The sequence below is a fragment of the Convolutriloba macropyga genome, unplaced genomic scaffold, assembly GCF_964194025.1.
Source record: "Convolutriloba macropyga unplaced genomic scaffold, txConMacr16.3 SCAFFOLD_2796, whole genome shotgun sequence".
Classification (NCBI taxonomy): Eukaryota; Metazoa; Xenacoelomorpha; order Acoela; family Convolutidae; genus Convolutriloba; species Convolutriloba macropyga.
The window spans coordinates 3,528-27,500 of NW_027452608.1; the positions used below are offsets into that span (position 1 = coordinate 3,528).

The 23,973-nt window shown below is 35.4% G+C and overlaps 1 protein-coding gene across 1 annotated transcript; it reads left to right on the top strand.

The window, feature by feature from the left end:
* The first annotated feature begins 5,291 nt into the window (after positions 1–5,291).
* On the top strand, positions 5,292–16,588 carry LOC142357652 (potassium channel subfamily K member 4-like). The gene is made up of 3 exons (XM_075409211.1): positions 5,292–5,482; positions 14,563–14,698; positions 16,241–16,588. The coding sequence occupies exons 1-3, from the start codon at positions 5,292–5,294 to the stop codon at positions 16,394–16,396; spliced, it is 483 nt and encodes a 160-aa protein (XP_075265326.1). The 3' UTR covers positions 16,397–16,588.
* The last annotated feature ends 7,385 nt before the right edge of the window (positions 16,589–23,973 follow it).

The following is a 23,973-nucleotide window of genomic DNA, read 5'->3' on the forward strand; positions in this document are numbered from 1 at the left end:
ACTGTTCATTGAACATATCAATTGCTTTTAAGCACTCACTCAATTCAAATTTATCTAAGGGGTTTTCTTCCGATAATTTGTTGATACTCTAATCTTTCGGCTCAATGAAGGAATTCAACACAATTGTTCTACAAGTTTCCTCACTGTCAATAGTTATAAGAGGAACGTGAACTGCTGTTGTTAATGTTGTAAGACTATTATCTGGTGTTTGCGCTAGTACTTCAACTTCAATGTCTCTTATGGGAATTCGATCGCTTAGCTTCAGATTTAATTTGGTGTTAGGGTTAACATGAATGCGTGATAGATAGTCTGCGGCTGCGTTAGTTTTTCCAGAAATATGTCCTAATACGAAGTTAAAAGATAATACATAGTCAACGGCATTCCATAAGTTTCCCGGTAATTTCTTCGTCTGAAAGAAACGTGTGACACTTTTGTTATCTGTTAGGACTATTACTGGTTTTGTTGACACTCCCCATATGTAGTGCTCGAAAGACTCCAAGGCTAAATATATTCCGAGGAATTCTTTGGCATAAATTGAGTGTTTAAGTTGCGCTGGCGAAAACAAATGGGAGCCAAAAGAAACAGGTGCGTAAGTTTTATCCTTGTTTAATTCTTCAGATTCTAAATTGTCTTCGATTAATAAGATATAACTGCTGCGTAAAAGCTGGCATCACAAACGATTATAAACTGGCAACCTGGTTGAGCTATTTTCAACGACATTGAACAAGCTTTAATTAAGTCATTTTTGAGAGTAGCCAGAGATTCATGATGGTTGTTCGTAATGTTAAATTCACTTTCTTTTCGTAGTAATTTGAAGAAAGGATGCAGTTTAAGTGCAAGATTTGGTATAAATTTTCGAAAATATTGCACGAATCTAATCAATCGACGAACTTGTTTTGTGGTTTTTGGCATTCTAACATTTGCAAGGAATTTTTCGACTTTCGGTTTATTAGGACTAATGCCAGCGGCTGATATTTCATGTCCAAGAAATCGTATTTTTGCAATGCCAAATTGGCATTTTTCGATTGAGAGTTTAAAACCTAAATTTTGAATGCAGCGGGAAATTTGTTCTAAATTATCGATCAACGTGTTTCCATCTTTTGCACCACTTCCCGGGTCATCGAAATAAACAAAACACTTATCACTAGCAACACAAGACTGTAAATGCTTACTCACACAAGAACTGAATGCTGTTGGTGATCGGCTGAGTCCTTGTGCTAGTCTCCTGAACGGAAAGGTTCTACCTCCAAAATTAAATGCCAGTAGTTGCACACTCAAATTATCCGCCATTTGCATTGAGAAATAGGCTTGGCTGCAATCCATTTTTGCGAAGATCGTTTTTTCCTGCTAGATGCGCTGTCGCGTCGGCCATTGTTGGTATAGGATAGTTATTGTTGTTATAATCATGGCGTAGCAAGTGGTTTATACGTCTAAGGTCAATTAAAATTCTGAGTTTTCCTGAAGATTTTCTTTGAGCAAATACTGGAGACGAGTAACGTGAGAAGGGTAGAGTAGTAATAATATCGTAGTACTGCATAAGAGCTAACTCTACAATCAGTTCGTCTCTGAGGTGTATTGGTGTTGCTGGGTTTGGTGAGTAGATTGGTCTATTGTGCTCCGGTGTCAGTTTAACTGGACAGTCCGTGTTTTTTCCAAGGTCCAATCTATGTCTAGCAAATATTTTATGGTATTTGACCAATAAATTTTCCATATGTTTCTTTTGTTCATGCGAAAATATTGAGTCATTCCAATCAAATTTGGAAAGAAACTTAGTTCTATTTTCTTTATCTACTGTCGGATCCAGTTTTTCATTCTGTCGTAATTTCACAATAGTGTCGTAAATTATTTTCCAAACCCCTGTAAGTTTTGAATTTTCATGACAGTTCTCAGGTGTTGGGAACCAAAAGTTATCTGTAGGTATCCATGTTGTAGAACTTGTTCTGTTATTTTCGTTGAAAATTTTGTTTTCTGTAATTGACGATATAATTGATGGTTCAATAGGATGTATACAGTTTGCTTGATTTGGCGTCAAGAAAATGAACTTTGCTATTCGAGTTCGTGATGAAATGGTAACAGTGAAAGGATTCAAGTTCAAAATTCCAATTATCGTTCTTCGTTGTGGATCAAGTTTGTTTATGGAAGAAGTGACACATAGGCTCGATTTTTTCTCGAATAAAGAAGATGGCTCAATTATTCCAATGGCATTGTTAAATCCTATATCTGGTTTGAGAATCGATACTTCGACAATATCTTGATAATTTGGCTTCAGTGTTGTTTTACTTACTGTAATAAGTACTTGCTGTCTTGAGTTTTCTTGGTTACCTATGGAGTTGAGACTCAAGGTAACATCTGGAAAATATAAAAGTTTCTTTGACAGATCAATAACAATTTGATTTTTGATAAAGAATGGGTTACCAAGAATTGCAGTACTCATTTGATCAAGAACCAGAAACTCTTCGCTATATGTATTCAAACCAACTTTTAGTTCGATAAGTACTTTTCCTAGTACTCTGACTTTTTTGCCATCAGCCACATAAACTCTTTCAGGAAAATTGTTCGGTAATTTAGTAACACACGCTGGTTTGTTTTGTGTAATTTTTTGTAGTATAGTTTTTGAAAGTGCACTTGAGAATGCCCCAGTGTCAATTAATATTTTAAAGCAATATCTGTGAAAGTGTAATGGTAAATAGAAAAGATTTGTACCCGCTATCGGCACTGAATTATAACTACTGTTAGCTAGTGCTGTAAGAAAAGGCTGCTGCTGCGTAATTAGTTTTTTGGGATTTTAGCGAATGGCACATGCGTTCCTCGCTGTGGTACTGGTTTGAACCAACACTGACTCTGTATGTGGCTCGGTTGACCACAGTTTCTACAAATAATCGGGCTACATCTGTGATCACGGCCGCGTTGGTTATAGAAACCACTGCCAGTATGACCGAATTGTTGTCGTTGGTAACCTTGGTGGTTCGAGGGTCTGTTATTAACGCAGTTTGAATTGAACTGTATTTGTCGTCGGCCTCGAAAGTTACCTCTATGAAACCCTCTGTTGTTTGACCGATCGACCGATATTTGCATTTTATTCATTTGCCTGCCGAGTTCTCTTTGACTAGACGCTAAATTTTTATTAGCAGCCGCGATGTTGTTCAATGCTGTTGCAAGGCTACTTGAGCTGTTGTCAGTAATAGAATTGAATCCTATCGCTTGAGCGTCTTCATCAGGCAAGATGCTTTTTAATGTTAGTCTTTTTGAGACTGATGCACATAGGTCATTCACAGTTGTTGTTTCCGGTTGCATCAGAAGCTTCAATCTTATATGCGTAGGCATTCCTGAAATGAATGCGTCCCTTATTCGCCTTGTTCGTTCTGCTGAATAGTCGTTTCCTCCAGAGTCTGCAAATGCTATATTAGCAAGTCTTGTGATGTCTGTCAGAAAGTCTTCTGGCGTCTATTTTGATTGATTAAACTTTCGTTCTTGAAACTTTAATTTGTAAAGCTCCACTCTATTTGCGCTCAAATATCGGCTTTCTAGTGATAATATTGCATTATTAAGTGTGTTTTTGCTGGCCGCTGGTAATTCCAGAAAATAGTTTAGAGCACCGCCTTGCAACTGAAGTTTTAAAAATCCAACCTGTTGGGCGTATGGTACTTGAGCGAGGGCGATGGAAGATTCCAGTTGCTCGCGGAATGCTCTAAAGTCTTCTGTAACAGCTCCCGTAAATGGGGTCAAGCTGACGCTTTGTGGCGCTGCTGCTGGTGGAGGTGGAGCAATTCCTCGAATGGCTGTTGCAATAGCATTTGCAGCTGCTGCAACATCTGCCATTTTGTCAAGATTGTAACTTAAATCTCAAAAAGAGAAATTTTTTTCTAAAAGTTCTGGGATGGGTCAATGTTAAAGGATAATTTAAGATGTAAGATAATGATATCAAAAAATGTATCGAGTATATAGGAAACCAATATAAATTATGGAAAGTTGATAAGTAAGGAAAAATAATTAATCAAGTTTGAAGCACATTTAGGGGTTTAAATGAATTGTTATGTTCGCTTTCGTTGATTGTACGTTTTCTCCTTCCTCACCTAAACATGACTCGTCGATTTCATGTAAGAGGGTAATACTACTCTTAAGTCCTTTTGAAATTGCAAATTTTTGATAACCAGACCATTTGCAAATTCCACTAGCATTTCTACAAAATTCAAACACTGTTTTACTACAGTTTGTAATCATCCCTTTTGCGAGGGGTCCAATTGTACAGCCATATCAAGTTTATGAAAGTTGAGAGAACTAAATAGTAATTCGATGTCACCGGCAAAGGATATAAAGTTGAGATACACGCATGGAAAGTCATTTACAAAAAGGAGGAGAAGGAAGCCCATTACTGACCCCTTTAGTAGACCACTCAACACGCTTTGCAGAGGTAAAGAGTAGTTATTCACCTTTGTTATTTGAATTCTACCAAACAGACAACTGTGGAAAAATTGAAATCTCTATCAAAAATGATATGAAAGGTTCTTTATCAAACGCCTTTTCGTATTCGAGATATATAACATTAGAGATTCGATGCACTGCATCGACGCAGTCGATCATTTGTATAACGGTGCTTTTGCTTGACTGAAAACCAAAGTGTTTGGGATGTACTTCAGTTTTGATGTGATCATAAACAAAACTGTATAAAAGTCTCTCCAAAATGAACGACAGTTAGGAAGCAGGCAATTTGGTCTGTAATTTTCAATGGGTCTGGGAACAGTTCTTATAAAGAGGTTTGTGAAAAGCAACTTTCCGAGTAAAAGGGAAACTTTTCGTTATTTTTATTAAACTGAAAACTCTGCATAGAATATCAGCAAGAAGTTGTACGAAAGTTGTCATTGGTTCAATAAGTGTAGCGTTTTTGGTGGCCAAAATTTCACGCATAATTTCATTAGAGACGAAATACGATAAACTATTGGTTAGCATGGGCAGATATCCTTTGAATCGGCAGATAGGATTTTTCGTGTCTTACTTTTAGCTATACTGCAAATTGATCATTATATTATATTTAGGTTTTTTTAACTTAAATAAAATCAATATTTTGGAGCACATGTAGTTATTGAACAATCTGGTTATCTTTTCTGACTGTACATGTTTTCGCACCAACAAAAACAATCATGAAATTTTTTGTTTTTTGAAAAATTCGAAAATCTTTGAAGTTCGAAGTAAGCTTTTGAACGAGTACTAGCAGACATGAAAATAAATATGGGTGATAGACATTAAAAATATGTTTAAAATTTGGCACAATTTTGTGAGCTGCGTAATGAGGAATGTATGTTTGCATTTCAGTTGCAATTTACTATCTGATTGTGACTATAGTGGCGTTCCTGTTGCTTTTTGTGCTGCCGTTGCCTGTCTTCATTATTGGGCAGGAGTTGTCGGCCGTTTCCTCCTTCTACTTCATATTCGTGAGCTTGTCAACAATTGGCTATGGAGATATTAATCCAACGGATCCTGCGCGGTGAGTAGAAACTAGCTTTTGGTTTACTTACGATTGTCGTGGAACGATAGCTAGGCTAATTGTAGTTGTTTCGTATAAATCCAATATGAGTTTGAGTTTTCTATCTTTAAAATTGCACTGGAATGTTTCTCTCCTTGACAATAAACTGCTGAAATCTAAGGCAACTAATATCCCATCATTGAATAATAGCTCAAAATCATTTTCATGAAGTAATTTTTTTTCATTGAATTTTCTTCAGATTTTTGTTTGCTGACAAAGTTTTGACTAGTGTTAAAAGACGTGTCAATCAACGATTGAATTGGCGGCAGGATTTGTTAGGGAACATTTGTTATATATAGAAAAATATTCCCGCAATCATAGTTTAAAGACTATAACAGCAAACTCGAATTCGGAATAGGAAATCGGAAGTGCCTAACTTCCTGCACCACTCCTTTCGAATTGGGTGGCACCTAGAAGTGCTGTACAAAAATTTGTTTGTTTTTCCATGATCATTCCACTGCTTACTTATTGCTATGCCCGCTTAATTATCGACTAAATTTTCAATTTTGGATTTTTGAATCTCAACGCCTAAGTCTGCTTAAATCTCTCAAATGAATAACTTCGCCCGTTACTTCTACAAGTGAGTTTATTTGGGATCCTTGTGTTAATATAAAGCTTGGTTTTCCTCTCCGTGGTAGAACTTACTCTCATGAGATCTGACAGTTAGTGCTGCACCTCATTCTCAATTCCTATTAAGCATTATCTGCTATCAAGTGCATGGCTATCAAGAGCATAGAAAAGTTTGTTTTTTTTTAATAGCCGCACAGCGATAGCTGGGGCTATTATTGGCCTTCTCTTGGTTTTTTTACGACTCGAAGAGGAGTATTGGTTTTCTTAAGGTTTTTTTTTTTTTTACCGGAAGTACTATTCGTTCAGACGCTGTTTTGACCTAAAAGCGAAAGTGAGAAAAATTGCCGTGTGAACTAATTTTTTCTGAGCGAGAGAAGTTTTTTGATCATGCGCTGCGTTTAGTGAATGACTTTTGACTTTGAAAAGTAGTTTTTGACTGAATGGCACATATAGATAACCGTTTTTAGCCGTTTTTTCGTCTAAGTGGCCGATTTTTTGCTTGTAATTTGGTTTTTTGAAGCAATGATTTTTATTCGATGCTATATTGAAATGTAAACCTTGGAAATTAATAACACAGCGCTTTGCAGAGCCTGAAAACGCGTTTCAAGTTCAAAATTGGCATAAATTTCTTGATTTTTTAATTAATTTTTGGCTTTTTTCCTATTATTTTCTTCATTTTTGGATCTTTTAGCCGTCTTTTTGTCAAAAATCAGTCAATATGACAACTTTTCGTTGACAATTCATATACTCGATGCCACTTTTTACCTCGATGTAATTTTGTTTCATAAAATTGTACATATGCTAATCCGATTTTGGTAGTTTTTTTCCGATTTTCGTCAGTTTTTCGTTTGTATTTTGGTTGTAATTGCTAGAAATAGTTTTTTTTGTGCAATATGAGGGACTTTAATTTCGTTTCAATAAAAATTCATTCATTTTTTGGCGTTAAGTTTTGAAAAAACAGTTAAAACTTTTTCATAAATGCAGTCTTAACTTAAAAGTTCTTTGACCATTTTTTTGCAAAATGTTTCAATGTTTCGTGTTCATGAATTCTGCTTTTTCCTGCTTTTTGTTCTCTTCAGGAGGATAGATCTTTGTATCGGATGACTAGTTATCTTTTCTATGTCTTGAATGCTGAACAATGAAATGTATTCGTTTTTCTTGAGTTTTTTAAATTGACTTTCAACTTTCAAAAATCAAGAATGACTTTTTGTTACGGTGTTCATTACATTGTGCCCATATTATTATTCTAGTTAGTATCGTTCTAGCTTTGTCCTGGCACCTACATTTATTTTCGGTATATTGATTTTTTCAGTTGTAAAAAATCAATGATTTCAGCTTTTCTTTAGATTTTCGTCATTTCTTTGGTTTGCAATTGATTTCATTCAACATAAGGCAGTACTGAGAGTTTGATAGCACGCTTTTTCCAAAATTTCCACTTCTGACTAATTACTACAGCTTTCTTTCGGCCTTGGTATTAATTAAAACGATTTTTTGCCTTTGAATATTATGCTGCTTGTGTCTTTTCTATGATCAATTTTATTTTTGATTTAGTATGAAATCATGTTGTCTAGCTTATGTACAAGAAGGAACAGGTGTGTTGTTTTTTGTCTTAATCGCAGTGATTAGAAGTGTAATTATAGGTGTTTTCTGATTCTTAAATTTGAGCTTTCTTTTGTGAAAATATTAAAATTAGTTTCTAAGATTATTATCTGCCGTTTGCTTTCACGATCTTTTTCAGATTAGAATATTGAATTATTTGAGGGCTATTGATAACCTTGTCAGATTTTTCAGACCATCAGGTTTTTCGACCGCCTTAATTATTTTGGATTTTTTAACGTTACCAAACGTTTTCAATAATATAAAATTTTGCTGCATTTTGTTTCTCTTGTTGACAGTGGTTTAAGTTTCACCAATTTTTAGAGCAGACCTGGGGAGGTAGTGAGTTAATGGTTTAATACAAAAGGTAGTGGCTTCCGTTGCAATTACGGTTTTGTTAGTGAAGTTCTGACGCTTCGAGTCGCTTCCGGAATTCTTCCGGCTATGTTTTTTTATTTCGTCGTCATGATTTTTGTTACGACCATATGACGTCACAGCCATTTTTTGTTCATTCGTTCATGCAATTTCGACTGAATTGCATGTGTGACGTCATTTTTCGCTCTTAGTGGAGCGAGTTTTTTTGTTCATGCGCGTGATTAAATTTTTGGTCACACTTGACTTACCTCACTCTCAAAAATGACTTCCTGACTTTGAAATTGACTTTTATTTACTTTAATTCAAAGAGATAAGGTCAAATGGGTATGTGTCACTCTAAATGAAGGTTATTAGAGAGCAGCTAATTTAGACAGCAATAACTTATACAGATTTTTAATCAAAATATAACAGATCAGCCCTCAATGAAAAGACGAATTTTTTTGGTCTGTCTTTTTTACTGTTTTTTTAGACTGCCGGTCTACGAATCTATTGCGGCTATTTTCTGGCAATCTGCCAGCTATGTTTGTAAATTTTATCTCTAACGTTTCTTCATTTTCTATGAATATGCGAAGTAAGTAAAAATTCCACGGGGGTGTTCATTGCAGGATAACAGCAGAAAATGTTGAAACAAAACGCGATGTTGAGTATGTCCAACATTTTTGCCTAATTAAGTTTGACTGATCTTCTACACATCTTGTGTTCCTACAGTTAAGTACCATAGTTCTCTATCTTGCAGTATTCGTGGGGCGTATTGGCTTCACAATTCTTGAAATTTGTCTTTTTGTGTAGCGAGTTATTGGCTTTTTGCTCATCTTTCATCAAATTCTGTGGTTCGCCTGTATCTGCACAAAATTGTTGCGTTTTCTGGAGCCGCATCTATCTTGCAATATCTACTGAAATCTTCTTCAAAGCTTGAACGTACTTTTGTCCGTCTACTGGACTTACGGTTCGAAAATCTCCGTGTCTACAATAACCAACACTGCTGGCGCTTTAGTTGTACAATATTTTGCCACTGCTTGCTTTTTTCCTTTTCTAACTCACTTTTTTTCACAGAACCATCTCTTACTCTTTCCTGTGATTTGATTTACAGGTTTACTTTGGATTGTGAATTTATTTTGATCCATTCTTTTATGCCACCTTTTGAGACTGCTGGTTAGCAAAGTTTTCCGCTTGAGCTTTTTCCTGCTCACAAATGAACAAATACTTTCATGTCTGAAGGGACAGATTACTGCACTCCTATAACTTATTGGGAAATTAGGCGCAATCAAAACTTCTGCTCCTGCTTCTTTTAGTTTCCTAATCGACACCAAACTATGAGAGTTCTGGTATAAACAAGGTGTTTTCAGTTAACGTTTCAGTTAACGCGAAGCGATAGCTGCTATTATTGAAGACATCGTGGGTTTTTTACAATTCGAGAATTGGATTGTTTTGGTGCTCTCTTTTTAGTAAGATGTTTTCACACAATTTTCATGAATTTGATCTTTCAGAACGGGATAAACAGGTAAAGCCCAGTAGGTATTAGGTTTCATTTAAAGCCCTAAGATATCATTACTTGCTATCATTTGCAAGATATCATTTTAATGATATCATTACTTGCTATGGCCATTTTATGTTTTGGTAATGCAAACATATTCACGAAGAATATTTACTTTATAATAAGATAATTTTCTTTTTCAGTTTTTTTTTAATTTTGTCACTTTTTGAGTTCTTCACTCTTCGGGCGCCATAAAACCTCGGGGTTTGAAAATAAGTTGCTGCATAATTTCTAATGGCATTGGAACGGGTTTAGCATTTTAATGTCACGAATTTTTGCAAATTTTTGAAAAAATTTTCTATTTTTTGAAATTTTTTCTAAAATTGATATTTTTTGAGTTCTTTCAGCGTCAGGGGCCAGAAAACCTCCTCTATGGCTTGATAATAGGTTTCACTAAGTTTTTAGTGGCAATGAAGTTGTTTTCAATATTTTGAAATCGCAAACTTCAGTAATTTTTTGATAAAATTTGCAATTTTTAAAATTTTTGAAAATAATTGTCTTTTGTTCAATTTTCTTGTCTCAGTGGTCTGGTAACCTCCTCTACGATCTGCAAGTATGTTACTGCATTTCTGCTATGGGCAATGAAATGGTATTCAACTTTTTAATATCACGAATTTTTGCAATTTTTTGATAAAAATGGAAGTTTTTTTCTGCAATTTTTTCTTATGTTTCTAGCCTATCGCATTTTGTGAGCAAATGCAACTTTTTAAGGCTTGGAACTGAGCTATTGGATAGCGCTTGGAGACAATGATGTTTCTGAAGAAACATATCAAAAGTTTCATTGAAATTTGCAATTGATACGGACCAATGAAACTTTTAAGCCTTGCAGATAGGTTACTGGACAGATTACAGAGAAGTCAAGTGGTTTGAACTTATTAGTATTGAGAAATTAAGAAATATAAAAATTTTCCGATATTTAATTTTTGATAGCCGCGAAGCGATAGCGGCTATTATTGGGGACATCGTGGTTTTTTACAATTCAAAGAATTTGAATTGTATTGGGGCGCTGTGTTTTTTTTTTTAAGATGTGTTCACACATTTTTCAATGACTTTGATCTTTCAAAACGGGATAAACAGGTAAAGCCCAGCGGGCATTAAGTTTCATTAGAGGCCCAAAGTGGACGTTAGTCGTCCTTCAAGTGCTTAAAGTGTTGCAGCTGCTGGTATCGCCTCAATTCAAGGTTAAAAGGTCATTTTAGGAGTTTTTGGGCTCAAAATGTGTAATTTTTCATGTTTTTTTGTGATTTTTTAAAGTTTTTTGCTTGATTAGTATTAGGTTGAAGTTTTTAAAAGTTGATGAAGGCCTTTTGCGAGACAAAAGTACTTGTTATGACCATTTTATGAGCTATATGTTTTGGTGCTACAAACACAAACACACAGAATGATACTAGTTTTTGCAATTTTTTTTCAAGTTTTTTGAAAATTTGTCATTTTTTGCGTTTTCCCTACTTCAGGGGCCGGAGAATCTCCTTTAAGGATTGTTAATCGGAAACTGTATAGTTTCTAGTAATAATGAAGTGGTTTTCATGATTTTCAACATTTTAATGTTTCGAATTTTAGCATTTTGACAAAATCTGCAATTTTTTTGAGGTTTTCTAAAGTTTGTCAAATTTTGATATTTTTCCTTTCTCATTTGCCAAAAAACCTATTCCAATTCCACGATCTGAAAAAGTTACTGCATAATTGTCCGTTTCAATGGATCTTTTTCAACAATTTAACCTTTCGAATTTTGAAAATTTTCTGATAAAAGTTGCAAGTTTTTTAAGTTTTTTTTTTCAAAACATTTGTCTTTTATTCAGTTTTTATTGCATGGATAGCCAGATAACCTCATACAGCGTTTTATAGTATGTTATTAATTGGTTGCTATGGGGTAATTGGATAGTTTTCAACATTTTAATAGAACGAAATTCTGTTTTTTGAAATTGGAAATTTTTTTATAAAAATTATTGCCTATCGATCTTTGAACCAATTAGTTTTTTAAGGCATGGAATTGGTTTACTGGATAGCCTCTAGAGACACTAGAATCATTTTTTAAGAAGTGATTCTTAAGATATTAATATCACGATTTTCAGCAACATTTCCTTGAAATTTCAATTGATATCATTTTTTTAAATTTTGAAAATTTTTTGAGTTAATCGATCTTCAAGGGCCAATGAAATTTTTCAGGCCTTGCCAATATAATACTGCACCAATTTTAGAAACAAAATTTGGTTTTTAACATATTTTTGAAATAGGTATATTTAAAGGGATCAAATTTTGCCTTAGGGGTAAAAGCTTTATAAGTTTTATCAATAATTATATATTTGTTTTTTTTTGTTCTCAATTTTTTGAGATGGTTTTGTGTTATGGCTGGCATCGTTGAATTTATCTGCTAGTCAGGTAGAGTAATTCTAAGTTTCTCAATTCTTTGAGAATTGTATTTCAGGACTTGTCCTGCTATGTTTTTTTAATTCGTCTCCATCGATGATTCTTACGACCTGACTTCTTGGGATTGACTTCAGTGACTTCTATTGCTTTGCAGTTAAAATTTATGTACATGACGTCGTTTCTGCTTTTAGGTCAATTGCGTGACTTACCTCACTCAAAAAATGACTTCTGAACTCACTTATGGAACTTTAATTTTTTATGAAGATTTACTAGTCAATACTGTGCATCTAAGTAGTGCCAATCTTATATGCCCTAATTCGTGATTATTAGTCTTGAGTTTTTGATTTCGAATATCAATTTTGAAATAGCTCTTTAAGGGCTTTTTCCTTATAGAACGTATGTGTTAAAAAATTGACAGTCCGAAGCTAACCCAAACAGTCTAGTGGTCTATTAAAGGACTGGTGGTCGATCTGTCTATCTTATTTCTTTAGGTGTTTCAATTCATGGAAGGCCACGAGCGTCTATCGCGGCTGTTTTCCGGCAATCTGCCGGCTATGTTTAATTATATATAATATTTCCCAATTTTTGCTATTTTTATTGGCCAATAAAGCTCTTTCAAGGCTTCTGCATGGGATAGTGGGTATATTTATTTGGATCAAATTAATGTGTTTCATTTGTGTTTCTCAACTTTTGAGATTTTTTTCGTTTTGGCTTGCGCTGTTTAACTGATCTTCTGTCCAGGAAAAGAAGTTCCAAGATATTCATTCAGTTCTTCGGATTGTGTTTCAGGACTTGTACTGCTATGTTTTTTTTAATTCGTCTTCTCCATCGATGATTCTTTACCATCGACTTTTTCAATTTCAGTGACTTTTAATGCTTTGCAGTTGAAATTTGTGTGCGTGACGTCATTTCTGCATTTAGGTCAATTGCGTGACTGACTTAAAACTTCTGTACTCACCTAATGAACTTTAAGTTTTATGAACGTTTGCTTGTTTAAAATCATTAGTGTGCATCTAAGTAGTGCCAAACGTATATGCTCTAATTCTTGAGTTTTATTCTTGAGTTTTTGATTTCAAATATTAATTGGAAAAAGCTTTTAATAGGGCTTTTTCCTTATAGAGCGTATGTGTCTCATGAGAATGACAGTCCATATCTAACCCAAAAAGTCTAATGGTCTATTATAGGACTGGTGGTCAATCTGTCTATTTTATTTCGTTAGTTGTTTCAATTCCATGGAAGGCCACAAGCGTCTATCGCGGCTATTTTCTGGCAATCTGCCGGCTATGTTTATGCTTATTATTGTGCAAAAAGACTTGTCGTTCATGTTCTTTTCTGGCGATTTGGCAGCTTTATTTTAGTAGAAACTCGAAAACCGACATCAAATTCGGAATCGGACGTCACTGACTTCTTGGATTTTCAAAATATTTGTCGAAACTTCGATCTTTTGGTTTAGAGCCGACAGATTTAATAGCTAATATATTTGGATCTTTTCTTTTAGCTCGGTTTTGAAAATTGTGAGATGACTCGAAACAGAGTGAAGAGTAAAAAGAGTTGAAAATTGAGCATTTTTTGAAATTTTTTTCAAAACAAGAGAGTCATGGATGCCGTAAAACTTTTAACCATGCGTACGAATACTCCTTAATAAGAAATAAATGTTGGTTAGTAGAGCAAGACGCAACGGAATCATTGCAATGGATTATCGGACAAACTTAGAGCTGCAAAAATCTACAGCACAAAATTAACAATTAAGTCTCTCTGAAACTCCCTTCATAACCACGCTAGGAGACGAGACCTAGTTTTGGGTCAAATATTGTTTCATAAAGTGCAATGAGCGTTGTTTCGTTTTCGCATGTAGAATTTTTTTAATCTTTAGCTTACGTGGGTTTCGCCTATCATTTTTATTTGAGAATTAATTCATGCGTCAATAGAGTGGGTCGTAAGAGGGGACAGCGGGGGCATTATATACTGTTTGAACATATTTGAATATTTGACAGTCACGTAATTCTGTTTCCAAAACGGTCATTTTCTTTATCGCTAGCGATAAAAGAAAATTTTGATGTTCTTCAACAGTTCTTCGCTTTAAATCTTTTTTCAAAGGGAGACTATTTTCGTTTCATAGTGACAGTCAAACGTGAGTTAATTCTTGCTTTACACAACATTTTATGGTATGTATGGGTTTCAATCCGATGTTTTACTTGACTGGCTATTCTGTTTTTCCGGGTTGGGGCTGTATCAAACGTTAATAATGAGATTAATTTAGAGTAATTTACGAAGATGGTGTATCCGCGTAGTAACGTTAATGCACAATTAAAATTTGCACTGCTGATAAGTTGCAATTCTACTGTTATCATTTGAGTTTCGGGATACTTCTGCTTTGAGCTACCATTTAGAACCACTGAAACCCAAAAACGAAGATTTATGAATTTGCTCTGATGTGAAAGAGATTTTCCTTTTCTTCCTCATAGTCAAATATTTGAAATTAGTTTTATTAAAATCAAAAATTGTTCGCAAAACTTGATGATCAATCCAACATCTCGTAACTTAAATTAGAACAGAATTGGATTTCAGCTACATTTTTTCAAAATTTAATAAATTTTAGAAAGGAGAGTGAATTCAGAGTTCTGTTCAGCTTCGGTCTGTGGATTTACATGCTAATTGGACTTTCATTGTTCGGAAATGTCATCAGGTCTCTGCAAGATGCAATCGCAATACTTTCCAACAAATTCAACAACGTTGTAAGTAACCAATCGTGTCGTTTTGTGAACGCCACATGAATTCACGTGTGTTATGGTTTGAATTGGTTACGGAAATGAAAGTTATATTGAAGTCGAAAATAAGCTTTATAATGAGAATTTTCACAATTTCACGAACCTCTCATTCACAAGGATTGAAGTGTAGGAGTCGAAATGATCCCTAAAACATTATATTCTTTTGATATTAACGACTGTGTTTGTAAAAATAGGCCTTTGTTTTAAAAAGGACTTGATTTAGGAAAGTAATCCGAAGTTTTTTGCAGCCCTTTAGACAAAAATTGTTCGGAAATTAAACAAATTAAGTATGATTGCTATAAAAAAATCGTTAATTGATCCCTAACGAAGCATTTTGCCATTATATACTGACAAACGTAAATTAGCACCCCCTATTTTCACGAGGTAATTATTCAATTTTTGAGGAAATTTTACTAAAACTTAAAATCAAATTTCAAACACAATTTTTACACCATTGATTTCCTACACTAGTCTTCTCGTCTACCTATGAAATTCTGATAAAACTCAACAACGTTCACTTACCAGAAATCGCAATGTAAAGTTAATGAACACCACCTGAGTTTCACAGAAAACAGAAAATTGTCACAAAAGTATAATTTATTCACACCGTTTCTGTCTAATGTATAAAACAAGTTCAGACTTGGCCACAGTTGAACAAACCAAAAAAAGCACATCTTTTTGCAACTTTCTTTTCACTGTGAAACTTGAACTTGGATAGAGCTCACAAACTTTACATTACGATTTCTGGTAAATGCATGTTGCGTTTTATCTGAATCTCGTAGGTAGGCGAGAGGACTAATGGGAGCAATGGTTTTAAAATTGTTTTTGAAATTTGATTTTTAAGTTGGAGTAATATTGCCTCAAAAAATGAATATTTATTTTGTGAAAATAGGGGTGCTAACTTACTTTTGCCGCTCAGTATTATTATCCAGCTAAGTTTTTTGATGCAATTTTTTGTAGCACGAATTTTTCATCTGACCACAAACGTGGCTTTTCGTCGTGCGAAAGGGGAAATCGGTAAATCATGAGGGCATTAAGTCGCGTAGTAATTCTCGCACAGCCTTAGTAGTCACTATGCGATTTACTGAAACTTTAGGAAACAAAAAAAAATCGGTGTGAAGATGGGTTCTTATTTTTCGACCCCTGAATATCCCTCCGGCACTCGCCCACTGAACTGTGAAGCTGGTGTCTATAGAACCCCATCCACCTGCCCGAAAGCTCCCCACCCCACTTTTTTGCCCAACGCACCAACAGCTAAACAAAAGCTATCAAATACCAACGCAATTCCTGCGACATTAGTCGGTTATGTTTGAAGTTTCTCTATAGTCTGCAAAAATTGCAGGACATTTTTGGCATCCCGGAATTATTAATTTTGGATCAAAAGTCAATTGCTTAAATTTTTTCCATGAACAACTTTTTAGCTAAAAAAATTGCTCGTTTTTAACTCTATATAAACCTAGTTTTCAAAGTGTTCACTAGACTCAAGATAATCTACATTTGCTATTTTAGCTGCCTTGTACGAAAAAGATAGGCAGACAAGTTGGAGCAACCGAAACAACAGTTAAATCTAATCAGACTGAGCTGCACACTGAAGCTAATGGTGAAGCTCTCACAAAGGATACAGTTCCTAAAACGGGGACAATCATTCTGACTCAGTACTTATGATTAGAGGATTTTAGAAATTGTCTTAAGTTAATAAATAAAAAATTTATAAACCGAAATAAACCTCATTTGTACCTGTTTTGGTTCTATCATTTGGACACTGTTATCTTCTGCTCTTTCGTGGATTGTTTATTTAATTTATATTCTAACAAAAATACGAATTCTAATGAAGAATTGAACAAATTTTGTGTTCTGCTTACACTACGGAGTGAAGAGATAGTAAAGATTCAAGTTGATAATTAAGGTCTTTCGCATGATGGAACACCCCCCCCCCCCCCCGACCCAATCTTAGTGGTCAGATAACCTATAGTCCCCCATCATCGTAAATATACCATGATGTGGGCTATAATGCGAAACACCCGATAATTGCTCCTGCAATTTTAGATGGTGGAAGTCGCGTGCTTGACAACACTTGCGTGAAGAAAGGGAATTTATCCTCGAGAAACTGAAACGGTGAAAAATGCTTAACTATTAATTTCACATAAACCTAAATGTCAAAGTCCACTAGTCTTTGGTGCAGGGTTGTGCAGGCTGCAACAGTTCTGATTGAACGCATAGAGCCGAAATACACAGAAGGGAGCTCAGTCGACTCGAAATTGTGCTCGTATTTTTCAGAGCATGCGCAGACTTCAAAGTCACCGGGATAGAAAATGTAATACAGCAATTTTTCATCTTATTAGCTCTTGAAGAAGTCAAGTTATCAGAGCAGAAAAGAAATGTAAATATATGAGATACATAAACTTAGTCGAATTATAAGATAAATGTAAACTTGAGATGTAAAACAAAATATTGAATGTTATGGTTGACCTTAAAAAGGACGTCACTGCATTAGCATTTGAAACTAATATTGAACAATTTAGAAATGCTTTGCATCTTCTTGCGGATTAAAAAACAGTATCTGTTCACAGATGTTGTGAGTTCTCTGTACTCGGTCGACGTTGAAAACAAGAAAATCTAGAAAAAGGTGTGAACAAGACACTAATTCATCAAAAACGAGCGATACATTTAGAGATTTCCTATTAGCGTAATATAAGATCCCAATGCTAATATTTGTTTTGCTTGATTGCAAACTTAAAAAGATTTTTGGTGGCTGAATGACTTCAAAGCCGCGATAAACAGCAAAAAATGCAACAAATAACTTGCTCTCATGCAAATTAGAGTGATTGGCTCAGATTCTGCTCTGATATGCGTCAACTTTATATTCAAAAAATAGCTAACGTTTGAGAACTTCAATCACTAAAAAGCCATATTTTAATGTTTGACGCCCTAACATATTAAACAGTTGTGTCACTCTATTGAACTCTCCTCCTGAATTACTGTTGACATTTTGATTTTTTCATTTCGTGATTTATCAACACCAACGATATGACTTGCGCAAACACAAGGACCCTGGCAGTCGAAACACAAAAGCCTATTTTCTCATAAGTCTGGAGAAGTTTTAATTAGCAATTTCATGCGTCTTTGTTTTGTCGCTGAGTTTGTCGGGTTCATCAGTTTTTCGATGACTCATTTAACCATTTTTTTCACGATCGTTTTCCAAAGTTTTTAGAATGCCAACCAAGCGAATCAAGATTTTAAGACCAAAAAAGTTTTTTGACATGTACAAAAGTGATCTATAATTAATTTAAATAGGTTTTTAAAATATGTTAATTTGTTTTCAGTAAAAAAATTTTTCAAATGTGTTTTTGAAACTAATATAACTAATATTTGAATAAATATTAATATAAATAATATTTGAAACTAATTTTGAACAATTTAGAAATGCTTTGCATCTTCTGGCGGATTAAAAAACAGTATCTGTTCACAGATGTTCTGAGTTCTCTGTACTCGGTCGACGTTGAAAACAAGAAAATCTAGAAAAAGGTGTGAACAAGACAATAATTCATCAAAAACGAGCGATACATTTAGAGATTTCCTATTAGCGTAATATAAGATCCCAAATGCTAATATTTGTTTTGCTTGATTGCAAACTTAAAAAGATTTTTGGTGGCTGAATGACTTCAAAGCCGCGATAAACAGCAAAAAATGCAACAAATAACTTGCTCTCATGCAAATTAGAGTGGTTGGCTCAGATTCTGCTCTGATATGCGTCAACTTTATATTCAAAAAATAGCTAACGTTTGAGAACTTCAATCATTAAAAAGCCATATTTTAATGTTTGACGCCCAAACATATTAAACAGTTGTGTCACTCTATTGAACTCTCCTCCTGAATTACTGTTGACATTTTGATTTTTTCATTTCGTGATTTATAAACACCAACGATATGACTTGCGCAAGCACAAGGACCCTGGCAGTCGAAACACAAAAGCCTATTTTCTCATAAGTCTGGAGAAGTTTTAATTAGCAATTTCATGCGTCTTTGTTTTGTCGCTGAGTTTGTCGGGTTCATCAGTTTTTCGATGACTCATTTAACCATTTTTTTCACGATCGTTTTCCAAAGTTTTTAGAATGCCAACCAAGCGAATCAAGATTTTAAGACCAAAAAAATTTTTTGACATGTACAAAAGTGATCTATAATTAATTTAAATAGGTTTTTAAAATATGTTAATTTGTTTTCAGTAAAAAATTTTTTCAAATGTGGTTTGGTGCTTACAAAGTGTAAAATTGCTTGCTCTAATTTAAATTATAGGATTTTGAAGTATGCAATGTTTTCAATATAATTACAGAATAACAATAAATGAAGCTGTGCTTTCATCTATAGCATGATAATATTTTCAATAGATTGGTTTGTATAATTATCTACAAAAGTAGACAGATGATTTGAACTTGGCTGATTTTGCATTTAGCTGGAATCCAGTTACCAAATCCAGGAACCCAAATCTACAATTCACTAACCAAAGTATACAGTGTTAAAATACACAACGTGTTACTCAATTCCACGGTTTTCTGACCAATTATGCATTTAATTGCACTTAATTGTGACCGGATTAAACCATTGCTAATTTTTGTTATTAATTTTGAGTTAACATTTTAAGAAGGGACTTACGTATTTCAGAATTTGTTGCTTGGCAAATTTTTTAAAAATTAGTTTGATAAAAAAATGAACTAGCTCGAGATCAAAAAATCAAATTCAAGCTATGAGCTTTGTTTTCTGTATTCCGCTTTTTAAAGTTTTAGTTTAGTGGAATTCGGTTACTATTTGTCTTTCAAAATAGCCTAGTTTTTGATGGTAATCCCGGGTTGATCAATTTTACTTACCATGAAACGAACCATATATGGTCCCTTACTTACCATAAAACGGACCATATCTGGTACCTTGTTTACCATAGAACGGACCATATATGGCTCATAAAAGTCATAAATTGATTTCATTTTATGATCTTGCTATGATTCATAAGTTTCCAAACATGGCTCGTTTTATGGTAAGTTTCCGTTAAGTTTTTCTTTTTTTACAGAGAAGCTGATAATTTATAGGTTACAAATATGGTCCGCTTTATAGTTAGTAAGATACCTTATATTGCTTTGAAAAACTCCAAAAAATTGTGATTTTATGGAAAATTGATAACCATAAAACGGTCCATAAATGTTTTTTATGGCGTTTATGTTGAGCAAGATACCATAGAAGTGAACTTTATGTTTTTTGAAGTTCAAAACTGGGCTTTCGAATTGATTTGAAAAATAACCAAAAAAAATTGGGCATTTTATATTTAAGCATTTTTTAATGGAAAATTTATAACCATAAAACGGTCCATAAATTTTTTCTGGCGTTTTATGGTAAATATGGCACACAAAACTAAAGTACAGAAAATTGAAATTTCATGCACAGAAACGTTGTTTTGGAACTGCAGGTAGCCCTTGGACTGTTTGTCCGCCAAACTCAAAAATTTTTACGATCATTGTATGTTTAATAAATTTCCATAAAATCCATATATGGCGTTTTATGGTTGGTAAGTTTCTTTTATGGTGGTCAACCCGTGACCCAATTCTGCTATATTTATATTGTAAAACCAATGTATTAACATAACATAATGGAAATACATTTTCAAGCATGGAAATTGTAAAATACATCAGGTTTACCTGTTTTCCATGGTGGAATGAAAAATTTTTCTGAGAGTGAGCAAGTTTTCTGGGACCAGGTTTCTGTTCTTCAATCAGTGTTAAAATTCCGCCATTTTCAATTTCTGAATTGTGGCTTCGACGTCCATTGAGTTTCGTGCTGGCATGTCACACTTTTTGCCTCAATCTTTCAGTCATATGTAAATTTTTTTCATTTCTCAGCTTGAAATCTTTCGATATTTTCTACTCGCTAAAATTTTCAGCTTTTTGGAAGCCTAGCGTATGCCTTATTTTTATGTTTTGTCAGCCTATGAAGATATCTTTATTTTTGCCTGAAATCTCTTAACTGTACGCTTTACAAATTTTGCTGATTAAACTGTTAAATATACGCTACTGTAGATCTTAGATCACAAGGGTGGCTCTTAGGCTAACGCTTCATTAAAGATACGAAACAGTATTAATTGACTTTCATCAAAGTAATATGAGCTATTTTATTTTACGCTGTTTAACATTTAAAACTCAGATTTTAGTTCTCGTTTTATGATCAAACTGTTCGTAGTTAATTTATTATTTGGGGCGCCGCCGGAACAATCAACTTTTGATTTTTATATAAAGTTATTTATTTTTATTTGTGGTCTTTCTGGTCTGTGTTACCTAGAGCAGTGTCTTTTCTTGTCCTAAATTTTATTCTGTTTGGTAATGCCTGCTGGGTTATAAATTCTGTCCGTTTGCCCCTAACCCTGGTTTTTTCTATTTTCAAATGCACTGGAACTCATTATCAACCAACCAGAACAACAGCCAGGCTTATCTTCATAAGAAATCAACAGTAATATAAATATTTTTATCCCGAAAAAAATACGTATTTGTGTTATAGCTGTTCGCACTCCATAAAAAACCATGAATTGTAATTGTGGAATTGTTCTCGACTTCGCTAAATTTAGTTCATCGTTTTACTTTGAAAATTAGTCATAGTAGGATGATTAAAGTTAACTATCCACTTTGTTACCCGGTTACTGCTTAACTAGCATTTTAACGGTTACTGCTTAACTAGCTTAACTAGCATACTGCTTAACTAATGCCTCTGCAGTACACACTAGCAAATTCAGTGTTTCCAAATAGTAATTTTAACTTTTGTTTCGATCCTTTAAATAATGAATTTCATTTGTAGCTGTTAACATTGATAGTTGGAGGATGGGAGAAAGCTTACAATAGCATGATTTTGAGTAAAGCCCAGTTTGAGCTCCCAGACGGAAGCGAGTATGTCCAGACCGAAGATGAACGCGCGAGGGGGCCGTCGTTCATTAAAATTACATAGTCTAGAAACGAAAAAAAAACTTAATCGAAAAACATGCAAAGGCACTTTCCGTCTGGGACGGTCTGGACATACTTGCTTTCGTCTGGCACGTCAGCCTGGGAGGTTAAGGGCCTCAGACCAAAAGTTATTTTTCATCACTTTATAGGAGTTTAAGTTATCGGCGGTGAAGTTGCTGCTTAAATTGGCCTCATTCGGTGCATTTTCTAGTGCACTATTAATTGCCACTATCTTAGCGGTGATATTATTTAATATCACCGCTATTTAGCGGTGTGTGTGTGTGGTGTATGTGTTTGTGTGTGTGGTGTGTGTGCATGTGTGTGTGTGTGTGCGTGTGTGTCTCTCTGTGTGCATGGGTGCGTTTTATGTGTGTATGTGCGTTTGTGTGTGTGTGTGTATGTGTTTGTGTGTGTGGCGTGTGTGTGTATGTGCGTGTGCGTGTGCGTGTGTGTGTGTGGTGTATGTGTTTGTGTGTATGGTGTGTGCGTGTGTGTCTCTCTCTGTGCGTGGGTGCGTTTTTGTGTGTGTGTATGTGCGTTTGTGTGTGTGTGATGTGTATGTGTGTGCAAGCGTTTGTGTGTGTGCGTGCTGTCTGTGTGTGTGTTTTTGTGCGTTAAAGTGTGTGTGTGTGTATGTGTGTGCAATTTTTTTGTGTGTGCATGAGTATATGTGTATGTGTGTGTGGTGTAGGAGTGTATGTGTTTGTGTGTGTATGTGCATGTTTGTTTATGTGTGTGGTGTGTATGTGTGTGAGTCTGTGTGTGTGTGGTTTGAGTGTGCGTATTTGTGTGTGTTTGTGTGCACGAGCGTGTGTGTGTCATTTTTGTATGTGTGTGGTGTGTGTGTGTGTTTGTGTGCATTTGTGTGGCTTTGTCTGTGTTTTTGTGTGTGTGTGTGTGTGTGTGTGCGCGTGTTTGTGAGTCTGTGTGTGGGCGTGTGTTTGTGTGTGTGTCTTTGGTTTGTGTATGTGTTTGCATGTGTGTGCGGGTGCGTGTGTGGTGTGTGAGTTTGTGGTGTGTGCGCATAACTGTGTGTGTGCGTTTGTGTGGTGTGTGTTTGTGTTTGTCTGTGCGTGGTGTCTGTGTGTGCGTGGTGGCTGTGTGTGCGTGTGTGTGTCTGTTTGTGCATGCGTGTTTGTAAGTGTGTGTATATATATGTGTGTGTGTGTTTGTGTGTATATGTGTGCGGTTGTGTGTGTGCGCATGTGTGTTTGAGTGTTATGTAAGTGTGTGCGTGTGTGTGCGATTGTGTGTGTGTGTGTTTGGGCGTGTGTGTGTGTAGTTTGTATATGCGTTTGTGTGTATGCGCGGTGTGTTTGCGTGTGTGTGTGCTAGCGTGTTTGCGTGTTAGTTTGTGTGTGTGTGTCTGCTTGCGTGTTTGTGTGTGTGTGTTGTGTGTGTGTGTGCGTGTGTGTCTCTCTGTGTGCGTGGGTGCGTTTTTGTGTGCGTATGTGCGTTTGTGTTTGTGTGTGTGTGTGTGTGTGTGTGCTGTGTATGGTGTGTATGTGTGTGGGCGCGCGTTTGTGTGTCTGCGTGCTGTCTCTGTGTTTGTGTGTGTTTGTGCGTTAAAGTGTGTGTGTATGTGTGTGCTTTTTTTGTGTGTGTTCATGAGTAAATGTGTATGTGTGTGGTGTAGGCGTGCTTGTGTATGTATGTGCATGTTTGTCTGTGCGTGGTGTCTGTGTGTGCGTGGTGTCTGTGTGTGTGTGTCTGTTTGTGCGTGCGTGTTTGTAAGTGTGTGTGTATTTGGGTGTGTGTGTGTGTGTGTGTGTTTGTGTGTGTGTGTGTGTTTGTGTGGCTTTGTGTGTGTTTTTGTGTGTGTGTGTGTGTTTGTGAATGTGTGTGTGTGTGTGTGCGTGTGTTCATGTGTGTTTGTGTGTGTGTGTCTTTGGTTTGTATGTTTGTGGTATGTTTGTGTTTGCATGCGTGTGCGCGTGCGTGTGTGGTATGTGAGTTTGTGGTGTGTGCGCATAACTGTGTGTGTGCGTTTGTGTGGTGTGTTTTTGTGTTTGTCTGTGCGTGGTGTCTGTGTGTGCGTGGTGTCTGTGTGTGTGTGTCTGTTTGTGCGTGCGTCTGTTTGTGCGTGCGGGTTTGTAAGTGTGTGTGTATGTGGGTGTGTGTGTGTGTTTGTGTGTATATGTGTGCGGTTGTGTGTGTGTGTCTGCATGTGTGTTTGTGTGTGTTATGTAAGTGTGTGCGATTGTGTGTGTGTGTTTGGGCGTGTGTGTGTGCTTGTTTGTGTGTGGTTTGTATGTGTGTTTGCGCGGTGTG